We start from the raw sequence: 23,269 nt of genomic DNA, 5'->3' as shown, positions 1-23,269 counted from the left end.
CTGCACTGAAGGTCTTACCAGTTCAGTTGATTGAAGGAAACAAGTCAGCTGTGCTGTCGCAGGGTTGGAACAAAAACCTGCAGCCACACGGCCCTTTCATGGACCAGTTTGACACCCCTGATTTAGGGTCAAATAAAGTTTTGTTTCTTACAGTGATGTCAGAATTGTTCCAGATAAACACTTTATGGGGGGAGAAGTTATGAGCACACGCAACATACTATTCAAAGGAAGGGAGGGATGCTCCGTTCACTTCCGTTATATGAATATATGCGGATTTAAATATCGACCAAACTGTAATCGGTGAGTAGATGAACGTTTTTGATGCCAGAAATAAGGTCCAGGTTTTAAAAACCCCGAACTGCTCATTTAACTAATCACCACGATCTCATGTGACTGACATTTTCCATGTTATTTCAAGAAGAGTCTTGGCCGGAGAAATCCATCAAATTTAACTCTTTGTGTGAACATACTCGGGCAGTTCATCTTGGTACAGCTCCTGCTCACAACTTGTTTAAAACTCAAATGACCCACCTTTTCAGTAGGCTACCTGATTATGTGTGCTCAGCTGCAAACTTATCACAGTAAATGATCGTAAAATTGAGCGATCGATAACTCTAAAGTGACAAGAGTTTCCAGGACAGGCCTTTTATTATTATTACGTAAAACAAAGTTTCCGAGGATCCCCTGAACGCAACGTGTTACATAGGCATCAACTGCAAACGAGTGACTCGCGAAACTGAGACGCAATTCACTCTCACGGTCGTGGAGACACAGACACAGACAGCACCATCCATCAGCTCACAGGAAGCTTTTTTTTTTCTTAAATCATGGAGCAGAAACAAACCATCAACTTTGGGGCCGGACCCGCAAAACTCCCCAAAACTGTAAGTTTGGATCTTCCGTGTGTGTCGATAGAGAAGCTGCACAAACCCGAGCTGATTGTCAAACAGTTAAACGCGAAGTAACACTATGTTGTAAAGACGATTAAATGATCTTTTTCCTGTTTTCAGCCAGATGCACTCATAAAAAGTGTTTTTTTTTTTTACTTGATAGTGTTTTTTCAGATGCCTTTAGTGGATGCTCAACAGTTTCACGTTTACTATTAAATCTGGTGTTTTTTTTTTTCCTCTTGTAATGTCAGACGCCGGCATGCAGTCCAATGTGAAAGGGGATTTTTTTGGTTTTAGTCGAATTCAGGGTTTTGGCTGCAGCTCCAACAGAGTGAAAACTGTGCATCGAGTTGCATCAGCCTCATTCATTCATGTGGAAACCTGTTTCTTTGTGCAGCACTGGCAGCTCCAGGTGCAGCCTCTAGATGGCAGAAAAATAAATCTCGGCCATCAGATTTCATGCACAAAAAAACAGATTAAAAAAAAAAGATTCTTCATTGTGGGGTTTGCAGTTGGCTCGGCCATTTGTGTTTTCACCCCATTTTATGCCCCCTAAACTACTTGTCACTTAGCATTTTTATGAACGGATTATAACCCCAAACCCTGAGTTCATGGAAAATCACTCAGCACTGGGCATGTTGACTTAGTTAAGTAGTGAAAAGAAGCCATCGGGAATTATCAGTGGAGTCATTTCTATGGTTCCCCCAAAGCAACAGATAAATATAGAACAGAGCTTAAAGCTTGTGGCGTTGGACGTATGAATGCCTGCCAGAGTAGACCATGATAACCAACTCAAGACAATAAGTGGACACCATTACATCATTTTGCACTGGAAATGGGGTAATGAGTTAGCAGTTCTATCTGAAATCAGGTTGTATCTACTCAGCTGCCGCCTTATAGGACATGATGCAGGTGGCGGCAACTAAAGATGACAATTTGGATCAAAATGAGAAGACCAACCTTACTTGTGGTTGTTAAGTTTTTAGCGTCTCCATCATCACTGACCCCCAAACTCAACTTTGGAGAATACGCCTCTGGATTTTTTTTTAGTGCACAGTTAAAAGGGAAAATGACCAAAAGTAGACCAGACTAAAATATTTGTTGTGGCTGAGTAAAGTAAAGTTCAATCAATACTGATGATTAATGTTAATCTGAAACTTACAATAAATCTTTATACCAACAAAGACTGAAACCACATCAGCTCCGGAGGCTTGATCAACGTCTGACTCTTTAGTTAGAAGTTTTAAAGAAGACATCATCCATTCTCATGGCATTTTTGTAGTGAAGACGGGCCTTAATATGTGATGTGTTGCAGGTGCTGCTTCAAGCACAGAAAGAACTCCTCAGCTACAGCGGCATCGGTATCAGTGTTCTCGGTGAGTGGAGCTCCATGTCTGACCCCACTTCAAATTCTGTCTCTCTCTGGAATCTGGAGTAAATGTTAATGACGTGGTGATTGAACTGCAATGTCTTTGTTTCTGCTCAAACCAGAAATGAGTCACCGATCATCAGACTTCACCAAAATCATTAATAAGACCGAGGGACTATTGCGAGAGTTGTTGTAAGTTGACTTATTTTTCTGTTTTACCCAGTTTCTCCTCTCTAAAATTGTTCCACTGACACCTCCAGCCTAGAGTTATTTAGTCTTTGTCGTCCAATTTCAGCTCAGCACAGTAGGCAGTATATGGATACGACCAGCCTCGGAAATATATAGCCTGATATTGACGCTAGTGTGTCACCAGTGCACTGAGATGCCCATTCTGCTTTGCAAGCTGTGTCTTACTTGTTCGGTGCTGTGGAGTGTTTAACACGGCGACATCCGTCTCCACAGAAATATCCCAGACAACTACAAGATACTGTTTCTGCAGGGTGGTGGGTCTGGACAGTTCAGCGGCGTTCCTCTCAACCTGATTGGCCTGAAAGAGGACAGGTGTGCCGATTACCTGGTGACCGGCACGTGGTCGGCAAAAGCGGCGAAAGAAGCAGAGAAATACGGCAAAGTCAACATTGTCCACCCAAAGCTGGACAGTTACACGAGTGAGTGTTTATGACGACTTGCCTTTGTGCCAATTTTTGCAAATACAAAAGGCAAATTAATGATAGTTTTGTGGCTACTAACCAAAAAAAAAAAACGAGAACAAAAAAACCCCCATAAACTGCTGCCTCCCCCAAAAATAATTTCAGCTCCTGTGAGTTGGTTATTATCATTCAGGCTGCATAAGAGGAGCCCCGCCACAAGATCTGGCAGCAGATGCAGGTTGTTGCGTAACAAACAATGGACCCGACTGCAAATGAAAGGCTCTGGTATGCCCGTGGGCTTTTCCACATGGCTGTGTCCGACTGGGGCTCTCTGTCCAGTGGCGCTTTTAAAGTCTGTAACGCCTTGGAAGGTCACGAGTATGAGTTAAACTTTCATCAAGTCTTCACACAACTTTAAAAGGTGTTTGTTGTGCTTTAGTCTGTAAGGTTATGAAGGAATCCAAATTATCTTCTCTCTTCTCAAGTGTATGCAACAGGCTTTGTTCAAGATGTCTGTTGGTTTGCAAAAGGTTTCCCCCTGAATATATTTAAAGGGTCTTTTTAAGGGTCTCGTTAAAGGGGACATATTCTGTTCTTCAGAGCATATACTGTATGTGGGTGTCTGAAGTCGCTACAAACTCAAAAACTAATAGAAAACACAACCCTGACACTTCGTTTTAGGCCCCCTAGGTTTGAAAACATCTTACCCAATGAGCAACTGAGGATTTCAGTGTCAACTTGCCTAACTTGTCAAGTTCACTCCACCTCCCCTGTTCAACCTCGACCTCCGAGCCCCATCAGCTCACAGCTAACCTACGAGACCAACAAAGTCAGCTTCCCTTGGACATGTTCTGTTATCAGCTGTACTGAGGATCATCTTACATCCACCCACAGCCTCACTGTGTATGTGCAGTAGCCAGTTTTCATTGGACTGTTTTAACTACTTGGTCCGATCTATCGCTGGACTTGCAAAGAAACTGAGCCACAAGGAAGGGTTGAATATGGCATAGACCAACTTCTGAGGACTTATTTCTGTTATTAACATTATTGTTATGTCATCACTTTGCTAATTGAATGCTTTCTGGTTGAACGGTAACGTTCTGTAATTCAGACAACGCGCAGCTGGGTGGATAAGGTGTGTTTTCGACACAACACCGATCTTCTCCTCACTCTTGTTACTACATTGAACGCCGTGCTCATTACTGCATGTGTTAACATAACATTATCGGCATGTTTCTAATAAAGATGTAGGTCTCCAGCTACAATTGCTTGATGACATTGATATATACAAAATGTTTAAACGCAGTAATTAATGGTACACATGGGTTACTGCGAGTTACGATGTGTACATCTCTGAATTGGTCCGTTACTGTTGATGTGAAAGCATTGTTTTCTAGCATCTGTTGCTGGCTTATAGCTGTATTGCTAAACTATGTCGACACATAAAATAGTGTCACCGACGGCCATCCTATTTACAAACCTACACAAACTAACCCTTCCCAGATGTCCTGTTGAAGCCTCGATAGTTGAACCTCTCCAGGAGCTCCTTCTTGTTCAGGGTCTGACTCTGGTTCAAACTGATATAGTCGATTGGTTCTGTCAGAGACCATCACTTTCTGTACAGACTTTCTTCCTCCCTGCTGCTCACTCAGCAGTTGCCATGGTAAGGCAAAGCCGTCTTCTTTGTCAAGAATGACCTCAGGAAGGGGGGTCAGGGCGAGTAGCTGTCGATTTGCCCCCTGTCCCTCGAAAGAGTCTCAGGAGTGGCCTTTCAGTAGGGGTTGCTTAAACCAACAGAGAAAAGGGCAAAAGCGGTCACCTTTAATGTGCATTAGTCTACCATCAAGGGAACTCTGAACAGCAGGGATGTGAATGACAGAACTGCAAGAAAAGATCATGTGGGCAAACCAGAAGACTGCTGGGAAAATGTTTCATGGACTGATGAGACCAAATGAAATTAAAATGAGAGGTGTCATGTTTGGACAAAGAAAAAAAATTGTGATCCAGCATAAAAGCCCCTTCCCATCTGTGAAACATGGCGGCGAAACGGGACCCCTCTAAAATAGCCGCTGAGACACAGAAGCAGAATAAATCAATCAATTTAGGGTTGTGGTGAGATAGAGGACTGCATTTAAAATCTTCAGAGACTTTCCAGTGGGCAAAGACATTAAAACCAAACCCAGCTGTGCACAGCAACATGGCTCAACCCATCTGGTCCCGACTAAAATAATTTAACAACAGTTAAATGGTATGAATTTATTTATCGTCTTCTCAGGATGAGTTTGACTCACTTTGGGGATATGCCAGCCTTTTCTGTATCAAAACAGTTTGATTGATTGTTACTGGACGCAGACATTTGTGCTTCACTGTCATTGTGAGCTTTTTGTTTGTTTTTGACAGTTTGGTCTGCTGATGGGGCTTTTTGGCGTTAATGTAAGGTAACTGTTAGTTTTTTTTGTTTTGTTTTGTTTCTTCCTCCAGAAATCCCCGACCCCAGCAGCTGGACCCTGAACCCCTCAGCCTCCTATGTATACTACTGCTGCAATGAGACGGTCCATGGTGTGGAATATAACTTCACGCCTGAGACAAATGGGGTGGTCCTCGTCAGCGATATGTCCTCCAACTTCCTGTCCAGGCCTGTGGATGTGTCCAAAGTGAGAACTGAAGATCATGTTAACAGTGTGGGAAGCATTCATCATGCTCAAACTGGTCGAACATTAATGTGTGCCTTTGCATTGTACAGTTTGGGCTCATTTATGCCGGGGCTCAGAAGAATGTGGGCTGTGCTGGTGTGACTGTGGTCATCGTGCGAGAGGACTTGTTGGGCCATGCCCTTAAAGAATGTCCTATTGTCATGGACTACAAGGTGCAGGCTGAGATGAACTCCCTGTACAACACACCACCATGTTTCAGGTACACAGTCAGCAGGGTTTATAAGGTTACTAGCTTTTCTATTTCATACGGTTTGAGGATTTTCAGTATGACATCACCGACTAGGTAAAATATGTTTACTGATCCCCGTTTCTCTTGATATTGTTATCTGCATTTTTCACCTGTCTGAAGGCTTATTTGCTCTCTTGCTAAGAGGTGGCTGCTGTTGATAAGGTTTGCATGTGATAAAGGGGAAACAGCTCCTGAAATATTATGTATGTGGCATTATCAAATCAAATCAAATTTATTTGTATAGCACATTTCATGTACAAACAATTCAAAGTGCTTTACATAAAATAAAAGCATTGCAGCAGGGAGTGGAAGAAGCATTAAAATACATAAAAGAATATAAAGAGAAACAAATAAAATCATTTAAATGAATTTAAAAACAAGCAACAGTCAAGATAAGTTAAAAGATATAGTGCAGATTTCATGCATAGACACATGAGAACAGAAATATTTTTAACCTGGATTTAAAAATGTCTACATTTGGTTAATTAATTAATTAATACACCTTTGGTGAGCCAAGCTAACTGTTTTCCCCTTTTCTCTGTCTATACTGTACACTTAACTCACTAGCTGCTAGCTATAGACTTATGTGTAGCAAAAAGACAAGGTAGTGGTATCGGTCTCTCTCTCGCCGTCTTTCTGCATTGCATCGGTGCTCCGCAAAGCTTTTCATGCGGTCAACCTCAGCTCTCTAACTGTATATTTTTTAGCATTTTTTTTAAGCAGAAGTGCTGTACAGACCATGATAAGAAATAAAAGAAACGAGCATGGAATGAACACATACAATTGAGTTAACAACACATATAAAAGCAGTAATTTAATGGCAGTAAAATATAAACCTAGATAACAATAAAAGTAAAAGACTCAAGAGTTAGGTGTTATGTAAAGGTCAAAAGTCAACATATATAAGTGAATATTGCACAAAAAAAGTCAGCTCTTTCGAAACTGTGTGTTTGTAAGATAAGTGTTAAAAGTAGAGAGTGCTTCCATGTCCAGTACCAGAACAGGCAGCTGGCTCCACAAGAGTGGAGCCTGAAAACTACATGATTTACATCCACTTGTAGTAGCTCTGGAAAGGGAGGTACGACCACCTATTGTAGGAGTTTGCTGCCATTTGAGGTCTAAAACAAAGTGGATAAAGAACTGTTGGAGTGAAACCATGTTTTGAAAATGACTACAATTGTCCAGTGCTGCTATTGTCTGTGCTTCTTCGGCCGTGCTTCTTCTTTATTCTCGTTTTAAATTCTTCTGATGTAGTGATTGTCCTTCCAGTCTACTTTTAACCGTTCTGTTCTACTTGTAGTATCATCTCTGAGGGTTACAAGCCATTAGCCTTTGAAGGACTGCATGCACCCCCCCCTCTTTCGTAGTGCTTTCCGCCATAGTCATTCACTGCGTCGAGGGTGAGAGCATCGCAGGCGCTTGTATACATGTCACCATGAATCCTGCGAAACAAAATATCGAATTATTCTTTCAGGGGTGTCGTCTAAAGATGAACAAGATAACTTTGCAATTTTGATGTAAATCAGAAACGCCTCAGCTACCGTATTTTTTATTATCGCTTTGATTGTTTGTGGCTGTTTTTACCAGCATCTACATCATGAGTCTGGTTCTGGAGTGGATCAAGAATAACGGCAGCAGCGCTGCCATGGAGACGCTCAACAAGCAGAAGTCGTCCATGATTTATGACCTCATCAACACTTCTAATGGTTTCTATGCGTAAGTAACCTGGTCAAGGAAGAAAATTGGGTGGAAATCTTTGGAAATGGTGTACCTGTGAACCCTGATTGCTTGTGCCAATACAGTCCCAAGAGTAAACCAGAATTTAGCACGGTAGTCTTAGAGAGCCCTTCAAGTGGTTATTCGGGGGATATTTGTCTTTAAATATTTTCATATCTATTCTTCAAGAAAGCATGTCACTGGATGCAAATTAGTGACAGGGTGCAGGACAGGGGAACCCCCCCCAAAAGCACCTTTTTAATTTGAACTGTTGGGCCTGATCCAGGTGTTTGGGTTGTGTGAGATGCATCTTGTTGAAACAATCAAACACTAAAAGTGGTTTCATAAAGACTTAAGTTTTCTTCTGTGACATTTCACTGTTATAAACCCCAAACTGATGAAGTACAATTTGTTGTCTTCACCTTTACCTCGCCAACAGTTTATTTATCTATTTTATTATTTATTTATGTATTTATTCTTTGCTGTCATAAAGGACTTCAGCTCTCTAAATTTAACGTCCATCCTTTACGTTTGTTTGGAAAAAAACACACTTTTACGTGGCTTAATTACTGTGGATTTATGGCTTTAGTCATTTGTATTTAAAGAATCCGCTTGCTTTCATAACTAACTAAAGAAGAGATACCTGTGTGATGCATTCACGCTGCAAAGAATGGCTTAACTGCTAATTAGAGGTAATTTCCTCCAAATACTCCCGGTAGAACTTAGTGTTGACTACAATGGCAGTTAACATTAAGGAACTGATTGAATTAGAAAATTAAAGCAACACACACTGATGTGTCTATGTATTCAGGTGTCCTGTAGACAAGGCGTGCCGCAGCCGCATGAATGTACCTTTTCGTGTTGGGAAGAAGGAGGGAGATGATGCTTTGGAAAAGAAGTTTCTGGACGGAGCTTCCAAACGCGGAATGATTTCACTGAAAGGACACAGGTTAGTTTTACAAACAACTCTGGGCTCTGAATGTCTTAAGGTTATGTAAGGTTGTACCCGCAGCTGGTTGCATAAAGGGCTTCTTTTTCTTCATTTGCGCACCTCAAACATGACAGCTTGTCTCCCCCTGCAGGTCAGTTGGAGGAATCCGTGCATCTCTGTACAACGCTGTAACACTGGAGGACACCGAAGCCCTTGCTGATTACATGAGAGAATTCCTCAAAGAGCACCAATAAAACCAGCTGCACTTAAAGTCACATTCCGTGGCACTTCTGAATTAAGTACAGTTTAAAAAGAAATAAAACAAAAACACTTACTTAGTTGACTCTGATGTTGGATGTGCTAGGTGCCCCATCTGCTTTTTTCTTTTTTTAAGCTCTCAGTCATTGTTCCTAAGAAGCATAAACCAGTGCTGTTGCCAATGTTGTCTTTATCTCATATATGTTTTCTATAGTTACAATTAAAATCTATTTGTTTACTAACTTTTCTTTGATGTACATAATCAAGGGAATTCTTTATACTTGTTTCAAATGTATTTACATTCCAATAAATTCAACTTGAAAATACTTTTAAATTTATGGTGTGAAGGCTGTTTTACGTGGGATCTTTATCAGTGGCAATGTTTAACCTCGGAGCAAAAAAGCTGCGCGATGCTGGCCTGTTTTGATTTTATGAGGTTTTTTGTTTAATAATGGTGCCAATATAGATAAAGGTCAAACCTGTACTCAAGGAGAGGATTTCTGTTTATTTTCAACTAATCTTGCTGATTTGTGGGTGGAACAATGTTAAAAAAAATGATAGAAATGCTAATTATAACCTAATGAAGACGATGCTGAGTGAACAATAATATCTGAGGATGTTGTAGGAACTTGCAACAGCAAAATATATCATGCAGAATATAAATAAGACGAAGTGGATGCAGAAAATCCAAACATAGGCAAAAATAAAAAAATGTACATACAGTACCTTGATAATAACACAAGGTTCATATTTTAGTAGTTTTATTGTTACAACAATGAAATATCTTTGCAAAAGCAGCACTAGAGACCGTCATTCTCTGCTTTTGCCTTTTGTTTAGCTCTCATCATGCTGCAATGATGTTGGCAGTACGTCAGGTCAGTAAACAGCTGCATCATTTCTGATGCAACAGGCTTGCAACCTTCAACCAGAGAATACAACACAAGTACACTTTTAACCCGCTGTCATGTTACTTTGGAATATTTATCTAAAGTAAAACTGCAGGTAAGTCCTACCTGTGAGGTTAAGCAGTCATCTCCTACTTTTTGACTGGCAGCACAAACAGCCCAGTATGTAGGAGTGAAACAGGCCTACAAAACATCAGCTGGGCAGCAGGACGGTGGCTGAGTTCCTCCATCTGGATGTCCAGAGGCCAGTTCCCTGCTGCATTCGCCCTGCTGAGGCTGTTCGTCAGCGTGGCACCGCAGTGTGTTTCACCCTGACTTTTGACTTCCCTAGAGGGGAAGCAAAATAGGCTGCAGGTAGCAAAATGGGAATAGGAATCAGTGATGTAATGTGTCTGTAAGGGCTACGTAAAAACACAACATGTTGACGTGTGCAGACCATTCTTTTAATTTGAACGTGCTTGTCATGAGGGGAAGGTGGTAAGAATTCCTATTTTTTTTTTATTCTGTTTTTGTCATTTTTTATTGTGACTCATTATATTTCTGAAAAACGTCTATGTTGGACTTCTTAAAAGTGCCTCACCAGAGCCCAACTTACAAAGTTAAGCCACAACAAAACTTTCAACAAAAAAAACAAAACAACAAAAATGTTGATTTGGAAAGATTCAACAGTGCTTTCCCATTATTTTCAAGTTTCTATGGTGGTAAAAAAAAAAAAAGCACATTCCTGTCTTTATGTCTACTTATATGTATGTATTTACATAGAAAGTGATAAGGTGTCATGAGTTAATGAATGTTGAATCAACATGCACAAAAATCAGCAATTTGGAAATAAAGTCAAATCCATTGTAAAACAAATGGACTGCTTAACCTGGGCCATATAGGTATATAAATATAGATAAGTAAAAATAGGTAAAAGCAGTTCCCATTCATATTTGATCAAATAAGTAGAGATTTTTCGTAAAAGCCAGTAAACTAGTTGTTTTTACTTCAAACAACCTCAAGGTGGAAGTGTTCATCAATAAATAATATTTTCTCTTTTGTTTATGGTAAAACCCAGAGGAGATGTCTGTCTCCTTTCATAGTAATGTCTGCTTTTACCCATCACATTTAACAAAGATTTAGTGGCACAGTATTTTTTTTATTCTTGTTTAAGTTTTGTACTTCCTTTATTCAGACGGAGGTTTCATTGAGTTACAAGATCTCTTCTCCCTGGCTATTTAGATTAAAAATCACATTGCCAACGCATGTGCACAAGTTAAATATATACAATGAAAAAAACAATTGGTGTTTTCAGTTTTACCTAATATGGTCAAATAATGGTCATGGCCAATAAACCGGAAAATTAAGACGAGACAGTTTTTCTGACTATTCAGTTCAGAAATAGAAACAGAATGTATTGTTGTTCTCTTGCTGTCATGTCTACATGCAGACACAACACACTCAGATGTACACAGTGTTGGTGAGGTTTCCTCTGATAAGGTCAACTCGGCACCACAGGCGAAAACGTCCTCGCCTGAAGAGAGAAACCAGGATCATTTCTGAAAATATGCTCTCTGCTTCATAATGTTTGTACGAAAAAAAAAAAAAAATAGATCAATCCTTTCAGCACTGAAAATAAGCCATGGTAGATCCAGAAATGCATGCTGTTTACAGTCACTGTATGTGAGGTACAACACACAATTACAGGAGGGGAATATTTGAATGGATAAACGGGAGTAATTCTTTCCTAAATTACAATCTGTCCTGATGTGCACTTGTGTAAAAGAGTTGTTGGTGCATATGGGCATGATACATGTTTTCAGGGCAAGAGAAAGAACTGCTTTATAAGCGCTCTTTGGTGGAAACATGATCTTTCAGGTAATATTTTACATTACCATATAATACATCACAGGACAGTTACACAATACACTCTGGGATTTAAAGCTGTCCCACAATCATTCTAGACACCATAAATAAAGAGATTTTTAAGCTGTAGGTTGAGATATAGTTACGTCAATTTGCTGCTGCTTATGTTAAGTTAATCTATTAAAGAAAGCTACTTGTGCCATTATTATTTAAAGTACCCTCTCTTTACCTTCCTAACCAATACTTTAACCTCAGAAGGTATGCAGGCAGTGGGTGTTCATGAAATGCAACCTCTGAAACAGAGTTTCAGAATCTACTGGTGACCACGGGCAAAAATAACTTGCCATTTTCTTACTTTCATTTTGAAATGTAATGAAACACAAGGTAAAGTTGATCCAGCAGTTATTATTTTATATAACATCCCAGATGATTCTTTCCGAAAAGTAATTTTGGCTGTAAGCAAATATCAATACCAAAAGCAGGGGAGAAAGTCTGAAAGCTGATGTTGACTGTGGATCTCCTGGGAGGGGGATGTTGGACCTGCTGCGAGGGGTTGTGTGCTGAATGGCAGAAATGTTCGAACAGTAAGATATTGCTTAAGGCCGGATCTGTCAGTATGATAAGTCAATGCCACATCATTTCTTGCAGCTTTTTAAGGTGCCGATCTTTCAGGAAAAGCTCTACTTAGTTTCAGGTCATCTTTAACTGAAAGTCTTTGTGGTCTTATCAGCAGCAGAAACTTTGCTCTCAGTCTTATTTTAGTCATCAATAGCTTTCTCTATGTGTCTTTAGGTGCAGCGCGACTTGATTTGATGACAGGTCTTCAGTGTACTCAAGGCTGCCTGCATATATAGCAACTGCAGCACAACAGATTGCTTCACAGTTTTTGCTGGTTTCCTGTGTGCTCTGCTGCTGCAGTAATTTTAACTGACATTTTCAGAGGCAATTCACAGCCACACAGCCTCAAAATAATGGAAAAGGTGCAATGTCCAAAGTAGGGACTTATGAATCTGCGATTATATGTTGGGATCAAGTTGTAGAGAAGCTTTGGCATAATGGTTCTTTGGGATAAAGACCCAAAGCAATTTATGAAACAAAATTGAGTACAATTTGATGCAAACATGTTTAACCTGAGTAAAAATTAAAATGACCACCTTAGCTTAGTGTATTAACATGCAAATATCCACTAGGCCAAACAGTGACAAAGTACGACTGAGGCTAATGGAAATATAGATATTCGATACGTTTATTACAAGTCGAAATGATAATAGTTACAGATGAGGATCATAAATGATCATTGATACAGCTCTTCTTTTGAGAAACTTGAAATATGTGTCTCAAGGTTAAAGGGAATCTGTCCAATAGTTATTTACATTTATATGTATACACATCAAATATTTATATGTATTTTACTCGAAATGAAAAAAAATGTCAGCATCATGAGGTGCATGAGGAAAAATCATGCAAGATTGATGAACCATCTGTGAATGTGAAACTCCTATCATTTCCATATTTTAGTCACGGCTGAAATGGTTGACCAACATTTCCACCCGAGAAACTAAGAAAACATAAAAACTATGTTTTGAATATTTCAAGTTTATAGCAAGCAGGGAGACGCTGATGAGAGGTTAAAAAAATACAGACGAGTGGATTTATCTAGCTTATAAAAGGAAATCTATACTGTTATGCAAGGATCTGGTGATAAATGTGAAAATCAATATGTTTGCTGAGGGCCTTCAATTCAGGTTGGAGTACAACAAGATCAACTGTTGCCTGAGGCGGGTGAGCCACAGCAAGAGATGCAAAGATTTTCCTCAATCTCAACTCTGATAAAAGTGAGGTCCTATTGATCGTCCTAATTGTCCTGCTAAGGGGGTTAAATATGGAACATTAGGGTTTTGAACCTCGCATTGCTTCATGTAAACTCATGATTTCTTCCAATTAAAAAGCTTTACAAAAACCTACCGACTCTTTTGAAGTTGTAGTGTATAACCTAACCTTTTTTCTTGTAGGAAAAAGTGCTGTAACTCCCTCTTTACATGTATTTTTCAGTATTCCAGCCCATCTACAGCTTGTCCAGAATGGGTTAAAGAAACTAGCCAGCAGTTCCACACGACTCCGTCATCACTTTTAAATTTTGATCACTAACACAGAGGGACCTGCATGACTTTCTCAGTATGTAAATATCAGAACTGTTGAGCTCTTATTCCAGCTATTAGTCTCTGAGATCCTCTGATCAAAGCCTTTCATGGATTCAGTTTTGAATTCAGAGGTCACCGGGCCTCAAGGCTGTAGCTCTTACATTTTTTGACAGCTTTTATTTGTCAGATCTGCTGAATCTAAGTTCTTGCGAAAATGAAAACTAAAAACTTGTTTCTATAGGTGAGCCTTTACATAAGCTCTTCATGCTTGATTTATTTTTTTGTTTACTTTGTTTGTGTCTTTGAATTTCCCCCATGGGGGACGAGGGAAGTGTTTTCCATTCTATTATATTCCAGAACTGTAGCTGCTGTTGTGCTCATGTTGGAGCACAGACAAACTTTTTTCAATTTGTGGATTTTCCATTTGTGAAGCACTTTGTATCTGTGTGTTTGTTTAAAGTGCTGAATATTTACATACATTTATATATAGGATATGTATGTACAAAATGATTCTTGCTAATGTATGTTTTTATGACTGTGGGAATCTATAAGATTTTTAAACTCTCAAGTACTGAAACATATCTGCTGATGTAAATGCAAGAAAAGATGGGATGAAACATATTTATTCCTATGACAATGAAAGATTTAAGATTGTTCTTTGGATGAGAGAGGTAGAGTACAATGAAAGCACCTTTCCAAAGTTCAGGACATTTACTATCAGCGTTAATGATCAGAATTAATCTATGAAAATAAGGCTACTTAAAAAGTTTTCCTGTGGCTAAATTTACCTCAGGTTCAAGATGAGTTGATCTGAGTCTGTGTGTAAGTTGCACCATGTAGGGGTAAACCGAAAATCTGATTAAACCTGAAACTGAACATCTGATTGAATCTGAAACAAAAGTGAGATTCTAAAGACAACCTCTCTGAACAGCTAATTAAATAATCCATGAACCTTTTAGAAATGATCATATTTATTGTCATAAAGCTAACTAAATAACATAAAACTAACCAAATGAAGTTTGAATTTCAAAACCTTTCATTGTTTTCATTCGATAAACAGATTTGTTGAATACCAAAGTTGTAACCTTCCCAAAGAAAGTTTGCTGCATAAAACCAAATAAAAACTGAAGTAGAATGAATCAGAATGAAACTGATAAACATTTTAAGACTAAATAAAAAAATGCCCAAATTAACACTGGCATCATGTACGTTATGTACCAAACCAAACCTTTTTCCCTTTTGGAAACTTGCAAACAAACCAAGTTCTGCAGCTTGAAGACTAAAGCAAATAACTGTTCAACTTTCTCATTATTCAAGATGGCAGTGAAATATGAATTATCGCTCCCTTCTTGCAGTTCCTCCAACCTCAAACCTGGCTTGGTTTACCCCACAGCATTTGGCTCACTTTGCCCCATAATTAGTTTTTTTTTGGGGGGGGGGCAGCATACCAATTCAGGTAAATACATGGTAAATGATTTGTGCAAGCAACATAAAACATTTTTTAGTCCTTGATAAGTTGGCATTGATGCAGCAGCCATAACATCTGATATGTCAGAATTTACTCTGGCGAGCCAAAAAGAGTCCCATGTGCTTCTTTCTTTTTACAGTCCGGCAGCAGTGATGGGCACTTCCAATATGAATGGTCACACGACAATAAAAGTGTATGGCTGCCAAGAAATAGAGGGTGGATCAACTTACCGACTGGCTCATCTTACCCCGCTCTCCCCTGCCTCTGCCAAGTCTAAGCAAAGCATTTCCTAGAATCAGATCAGCAGCAAATATTAATCCCTTACAAGATGGGCCATGCCTCACCTCTGGCAAAAAACTTTTGTGAAAATCCAATGATAACTTTTTTTATTAGTAATCCTGTTAACAAACCACAACAACCTCATAATCTGCAGCGTTGGGCTTAAGCAGCCGCTGTAGGGCACAGTGATCAATATCAGCAATGAATTAATGGGAAAACACCTGTCACACCTGATGTGCAAGGCAAAATAGGTAATTGATAAAAATATTACAAAAATGCTTATTGTTGTGAGAAAACTGGAGCCAGATGAGGTTAAGCCAGTCCATAAATGAAGCTAAATTCAACAACTTGTATATATTTGAAAAAAATATATATTTTTGAGAATGAGATTAGCACCTTGCTCTATACAAAATGATTTTAATCTTTCCTATTAACACTAACAACCTATTGGATCTGTATCAACTACACAGTGACATATTATCTGCACTCTAATGTCAGCCTGCGTGCAGATTCAGACAAAAAACCTTACCTCTCAGTAATTTTCTAAGAAATATTGTCCATGACCCTGCTGCAGATCCACCTCAAGCAGGAAAAAATATGGTGAAAGATAATAGGAGGCAGAGAGGCTTTTGAAATGCGAGTAGAGTTAAAGCAGAGATGGGAGGTTGTGACGGGATTGTGTGGTGATTCTCGTCCCGTCAAGCCCATTAATGTCGAGGTAATGCCACAGGCAGGCTGCAGTAAGACGGTGATAATGAAAAACACCGGGGAAGACAATATCAAATGGCTCCTCTACATCCTACAGTGGAGATTAGTCTTCTCAAAAGTAGGGTGGCAGAGGCAGAGGCAGGCTTTAGTGCCGCTGATTGAGTCTCACGTCAAGAGCTCCATGCGTGCAGCATAAAAAGTTACTGTGACAGCCATTCTTTATACTGTCAGACACACATATACATAAAGTTAATGTTGACTTAGAAGCTGTTTTATATAGATACGGTATACGTGTTTGCTGCCTGCTTTAAAAGGAACATCACTGAATTTTGACTGTATCCTTGAAATAGTTTATTCCTTTTCCATATCGAGCTGCTTATTGTTTAACACAGAACACACACAAAAAGCATCGCCGCATAACTGCTCTTGCATCTCCACAAAAGTCTGCCCTGTCTGACATGAAAGTCTTGTACTGATACATTGTTCAGACTTTATTAATACATTTTTGTTTCATTTTCAATAACTCCATCAGTAACGCCAATGCATCGTTTTGACAGAGCGTTTATCTTCACACATAACTTTGCCATAAAATGTAACTGTTAACTATTTAAACATCTAGAAGTCTTGATTTGGCATTTGCTCATTCACGCAAGATAAGGCCAATAAATACTATTCAAAGAACATGCGCCCCCTAGTGGTTGTGAGAGCAGGTGCATGTAAGGGGGTAAAAAATGGCGTCACTGATGGTACAGTTGGGTTGTAAAAAAATGTTTTATAGCCCTAACCATGATTATTTTCTAACCCTAACCAAGTTATGTTATTGCCTAAATCAAACCAGGAAATGACGAAAGAGTTTTAGTGGCAGACTCGGCAGTGAGGTGTGAGGTCTGAGGTCTGCTCTGATGTGGAAACACTCATATGAGATGCAATTGTGTTGCTTATAGGGGTGGTATTTTACACAACCTCATTATGAGCTATATTAAAGTATGAATAAACCACCAACATGACTTTTTAGCTGGAAGAAACATTTGTTTGTTCTGGGGCGATTTAGTCTTTTTGTTGCATAAGTCCACTATTCATTCTTTACCTACTGTATCCACTTTGATCTCCGGCAGGTTGAGAGGAAAATATTTGTCTCTGCTTCATGGTTCTTCAGTTGTTTGGTGGTGCTGTGGTGTTAAAATAATGTTGGCATATGAAAGCCATTTGGGTTGAATCATCTTTCCAGAGTCTGAGTCAAAACAAAAGTCTGAACAAAAGTGCTCTGGGGGGCACAGCAGATGTTAATTCTTTGGAAATTTGTCACAATGAGCAACACCTATCATGGTAACCTACGCAGTTTGACTTATTAATTGTAATGGTAACATGAATAAAATTGGTAATCCCTATTGCTATTTCATATAAATCAATTGCTACCATATTTCTGTACATATTTTATAATGTCCTGATAAGTAACGCGTTCTGAGACAAGAGTTAATCCTGTTCTTTTTTTTTGTTTTTTTTTTACCATCACATGAACATCACACCTAGGAGTACAAAAATATCACAGTTTGGTTGGCTCAGATTCATGAAATACCTGGTTAAGATCAAGCATAAGCCCCTTTCACACTGACGAATAACCCGTGTTTAATCCGTGAATTTAGGTGCTGTTTACACATACCCGGGTATTTTGATAAACGAAGACCTTTCCCTTCGTTTGTGCCTTTTCTAGAATGCGCTGCTGAGGGTGGCAGCATGTTGGAGTAGCTCTGTACCTCACATTGAGATTTTTCTTTTTCTCTAAATTTCATTCCTGTTATTTCTTGGAAGAAATTGCATTTTTTGGACAACTGTTCCTTCCTGCCTTGGATGCTGTGCAGCTGGATTAATTTTTCCCAATACTTCTGTATATTTTACTCTTTTGTCATGATGCATCACCATAGCAACAAGGTGGTTTACAACAGGGAGCAGCTGAATAACATTGGAAAAGCAGAAATAATTCGACAACTGAAGCCAGAAATCCCACTGGAATTGAAAAGGAGGCGTCGTGGATGCAGAGCAGGAGCAAAGAGGAGAGAAAGAAAGAAGAAGTTCAAACCATCTCTGCCATCCTGCATCATGGGAAATGTAAGATCGTTAGCTAACAAGTTGGATGAACTTTTAGCCTTGATAAGGACTCAGCAAGAATATCGGGAATGTAGCATTATGTGTTTTACTGAGACATGGCTACAGGATCATATACCCGACTCCAGCGTCTCTCTGCCGGGCTTCCTGACTGTACGAGCAGATCGAGATATAAAGACTAGCAGGAAAAGGAAAGGGGGTGGATTGGCAGTGCTTGTCAACAACAGATGGTGTCACCCAGGACATGTTACTGTGAAGAGTCGTCTCTGCAGTCCTGACATTGAACTATTGGCAGTAAGTTTTCGTCCATATTATTTGCCAAGAGAGTTCACCAGTGTTGTTTTGGTGGCTGTTTATATTCCACCCTTAGCTGTTGCCGACACTGCATGTGATGTCATCAGTTCCGTTGTTGCTAAGATACAGACTCAACACCCCAATTCTTTTGTGGCAATATCTGGTGATTTTAATCATGCCTCACTCTCTGCTACACTGCCAACTTTTCAACAATTTGTCAGCTGCTCTACCAGAGAAAACAAGACATTGGATTTGTTTTACACAAATGTCAAGGATTCATACATTTCCAAATCAAGACCTCCCCTGGGAAAATCAGATCACAACCTTGTTTTTCTCTGTTCAGCATATAAACCCCTTGTTCAGAGACTACCTGTCACAAAAAAGACTGTTAGAAAATGGTCAGAGGAAGCTGAAGAAGCCTTACAGGGTTGTTTTGATGCAACCGATTGGATTTCTCTTTGTAAGCCACATGGAGAGGACATTAATGCCATGACTGAGTGTGTGACTGTCTATATTAACTTCTGTGTGGACAACACCATCACCACCAGAACAGTGAGATGCTTCCCTAATAACAAACCCTGGATCACCAGTGAGCTAAAGGAACTATTGAACAAGAAAAAAAGAGCCTTTAGGGAGCGAGACAGGGAGTTACTGAGGAGTATACAGAAGCAGCTCAAAGTCAAGATCAGAGAGAGCAAGGAGGTGTATAGAAAGAAGCTTGAGAGTAAACTGCAGAGGAACAATATCAGAGATGTGTGGTCAGGAATGAAGAAGATCACAGGCCTCAAGCAGAGGGAGGATCGGATGGATGGAAGTCTGGACACAGCAAATGAGCTGAACACATTCTTCAACAGGTTCAGTTCAGGAACAAGCTCACCATCCTCTCCTCCTGTTCCCAGCCAAAGAGACATCCCACCCTCCTCTGACCCACAGCTTTCCTGTAACATCTCCACCTCCACCTCAGTCATGGATTCTTCTGCTTCCACTAGTTTGTCTTCAACCCAATCAGGAGATGCTGCTGTCCCCTTTGCCTCCCCCTCCCACTTTTCTGTTTCTAGAAGTCAGGTGAAGAGGCAGTTGGAAAGACTGAACCGGAACAAGGCTGCAGGTCCAGATGGTGTCAGCCCCCGAGTCCTGAAGGCCTGTGCAGAGCAGCTCTGTGGGATTCTGCAACACCTTTTCAACCTTAGCTTGACCCAAGAGAAGGTACCACTGTTGTGGAAGACATCCTGTCTGGTTCCGGTACCAAAGAAAACTCACCCCTCAGACATCAATGATTACAGACCTGTTGCCCTGACATCCCACATCATGAAGGTCCTGGAGAGACTCCTGCTGACTCACCTGTGTAAGCAAACCAGCACATATCAGGACCCCCTGCAGTTTGCTTATCGCCATGGAGTTGGAGTTGAAGACGCTATCATACACCTGCTTCAACAAACCCACTGTCATCTGGACAAAGCAGGCAGCACTGTGAGGATCATGTTCTTTGATTTCTCCAGTGCATTTAACACAATCCAGCCTGATCTGCTTAGTCTGAAACTCCAGAAGACTCAGGTGGAGGCCTCAACAATCACCTGGATTAATGACTATCTGACAAACAGACCACAGTTTGTCAGACTGAAGAAATGTGTGTCTAACCAGGTGATCAGCAGCACAGGAGCACCACAGGGGACTGTACTCTCACCATTCCTTTTCACTCTGTACACTTCAGACTTCCAGTACAAGTCAGACTCCTGTCATCTACAGAAATATTCAGATGACTCTGCAGTTGTCGGGTGTATCAGAGATGGACAAGAAGCTGAGTACAGAGAGCTGGTGGACCGCTTTGTGGCATGGTGTGGGAACAATCATCTCATCTTGAATGTTAACAAAACAAAGGAGATGATTGTAGATTTCAGGAGAAACAGGGTCAGATCAAACCCTGTTAACATCATGGGAGAAGAAGTGGAGGTGGTTGAGGAATATAAATACCTTGGTGTTCATGTGGACAACAGACTGGACTGGAGACACAACAGTGAAGCCATCTACAAGAAAGGACAGAGCAGACTGTACTTCTTGAGGAAGCTAAGGTCCTTCAAGGTTTGCAACAAGATGTTGCAGATCTTCTACAAGTCTGTTGTTGAGAGCGTCATTTCCTCTTGCGTCATCTGTTGGGGCAGCAGCATCAGAACCAGGGACCTAAAAAGACTCAACAACCTGATAAGGAAGGCTGGTTCTGTTCTGGGGACGACTGTGGAACCTCTGGAGACAATAATGCAAAGAAGGATTTTGCATAAAATCAAGAGAATTATGGACAACCCTGAACATCCTCTCCATGAGACTGTTATTGGAAAACAGAGTCTCTTCAGTCAAAGGCTTCTTCAGTTTGGATGCAAAACGGACCGCTACAGGAAATCTTTCCTGCCCACAGCCATCAGCATCTATAATAACTCTTTGATTTAATTGAGCTACATCAACATTTAATTTCCCTCTGGGATAAATAAAGTATTTTTGAATTTGAATTTGAATTTCGTTTATACTAGTGGTGGGCATAGATTCATTTTTTTAATCTAGATTAATCTCACTGAAATCTTGAAATTAATCTAGATTAAAATGGCTCATTCAGGATATGCTTGCTACCCAAGTAATGACTAAAAATCAGTCTTTGAGATAGGGTTTCTTAATACAGGGGGTGCATTAAACCAGGGGCTCATTTCCTGTTTCCAAAACCCATCACTGATTGCTTGAGAAAGCTGTTCTACTTTGATATTTGGTGAAGAAAAAAAAACGTGCTCAATAAAATGTACTTGTGATAAACGGGTTATTCAGTTAAACATGGAAATTAGTACGGTAAGCCTACAAGGTTTACATCAGTAGCTTTTTGTTAATCAGTCCAAGCGCTACTTTTCCTTCTTCCACCAGTCACTTGACCAGCTTATTCACATGCATGGCTCCAGCAGTTTCTCTAGCTTCGCCAACTTCTCATATTCAGCACTTGTTGGGAGGGCCAGATGGTGCTACTGTTGAGATAGCGTTGTGTGCAGTGCGTCTCTGTTGCGCCTCACGCGCTTGATCATCTCGAGGATGGAATTCCACCGTGTTGGAACATCTTGCACGAGCGGCTCCTGAACTTGCCCAAGGGAGGTTTGCTGGACTTTCAGCTCGTCTGCGTTGGCAGGACTGTGTTTGAAATGTCCCACCATTTTACGACACTTGAACTATCCCCGACCTCCATAAACTGCCTAGCACAGGCTTCTGCAAAGTGGCGTTCTTCTGTTTTCATCACACCTAACGGAAGACAAAGTACATCGGCCTACACCCGAGCTAAAATATCAAGGTAAAAGTCATCACAGTTTGCTTACCTATTTTGACCCAGTTCCCAACCCAATTTTGAGAATAGATTAACAGCGATATTTTTTATATCGCCCGATAAGACTCTCAGATTATCGCAGCACGTTAACGCCGATAACGGCCCACCACTAGTTTATACACAAACGGAGTTTTTTCCTCCGAAAACGAGGCATAAAAAACTCCGGCAAAAGTGGAGATTTTTTAAAAACTCCGTTTAGCGTTAAACTGGTTGAAAGAGACAAAAACGGAGTTTTGGGCAATATCCGCGGTAAAAGACCGACGTCCATTGTTTATCTGGCAAGCATGGAGGTACTAGCATTTCTGTTTTTAAGAGCTATACTCGCTTGTGTGCTTTTGAAAATTAAAGTCATACAGTGTATTGACCAACAAAGACGCATTAGGGCTCGGAGGGCAGCAATTGCGGAACTTCTTTTGGCAGACAGAGCTCGGCCATACCACCGCCAGCGACGGCGATTCTGGGTTAGACCCGGACGGACTGCGTATTTATGCTGATCAATGTAGACGTGTTTTTTTTTTAAAAACGGGGCTGTGTGCACCTAGTTATTTTTGCAAACGAAGGTTAGAAAATATGCGTTTATGAAAATACCCGGGTATGTGTAAACAGCACCTTAGCGTGTCCGCTGTTGCGTTCACACTGCCGACCCGGGCTGCCGCGTCAACTCGACTCGCCTTTCGACCCGCGTCGGACCCTAGTCTTTTTGCCGAGCCGAGTTTGGTGTGAACGCAATCGACGCGGGTCGGACGTGGGCGTGGCGTGACGTGAGGAGTTTAAAAGACAGAATGGACAGCTGATTCAGAACAACAGCGACAGGTGAGGACAAGTTTTACTCTGTTTTAGCCTACATCAAGTTCGAGACATTTTTTAATATGGCCAACTGGGGAGACAAGGAGGTCCGCGAGCTCCTCAGCCTCCGAGCAGAGGACGTTGTTTACCGCCACATTTCGGGTACTATAGTGCTCTTGTATTCTCCGCATATGTTCTTCGGCGGCATCCCACGTTGTAACCATCCACACCCCGTAAAATAACATCTCCATGAACTGCATATACAATTGCAAAAACGAGTCCTCAAGGTGTATTTAACCATACCTCCGACGCATGGCTTGTGCCTACGTCATTGTACACGCCCAGCATTTTCTGTGTTTCGTGTGACGCTCTGCCACTAGGTAACGCCCCCTGAACTCGGCTTCAGGTGACACGGGTCACCAACACGCCAAGCGTTCACATTGCTCGACGCGGGTCGAAGGTGCAATTTGGACCCGCTAAGATAGCGGGTCGCAGTGTGAAAGGGGCTATAGAAAGTTCCGACTCACTTCCGACAGACTTTACAAGTCTGTAAAATGTTCTACTTCTTCTATTTCACCGAATCCTGTCACATATGAAAAGGGCACAAAGATGGCACAGGCACAAAATAACCCTC

General features: G+C 40.7%; 1 protein-coding gene across 1 annotated transcript; it reads left to right on the top strand.

Annotated features, from left to right (window-relative positions):
• Nucleotides 1-715: 715 nt before the first annotated feature.
• psat1 (phosphoserine aminotransferase 1) lies at nt 716-9,083 on the top strand. The gene is made up of 9 exons (XM_075467513.1): nt 716-884; nt 2,206-2,266; nt 2,382-2,451; nt 2,722-2,927; nt 5,391-5,563; nt 5,653-5,822; nt 7,440-7,568; nt 8,380-8,517; nt 8,651-9,083. Exons 1-9 carry the CDS (start codon nt 828-830, stop codon nt 8,751-8,753), a joined length of 1,107 nt encoding a protein of 368 aa, XP_075323628.1. The 5' UTR covers nt 716-827; the 3' UTR covers nt 8,754-9,083.
• Nucleotides 9,084-23,269: the final 14,186 nt, after the last annotated feature.

The sequence above is a fragment of the Odontesthes bonariensis genome, chromosome 6 (genome assembly GCF_027942865.1).
Source record: "Odontesthes bonariensis isolate fOdoBon6 chromosome 6, fOdoBon6.hap1, whole genome shotgun sequence".
Taxonomy (NCBI): Eukaryota; Metazoa; Chordata; class Actinopteri; order Atheriniformes; family Atherinopsidae; genus Odontesthes; species Odontesthes bonariensis.
This window is presented reverse-complemented; position numbering and strand designations above follow the sequence as displayed.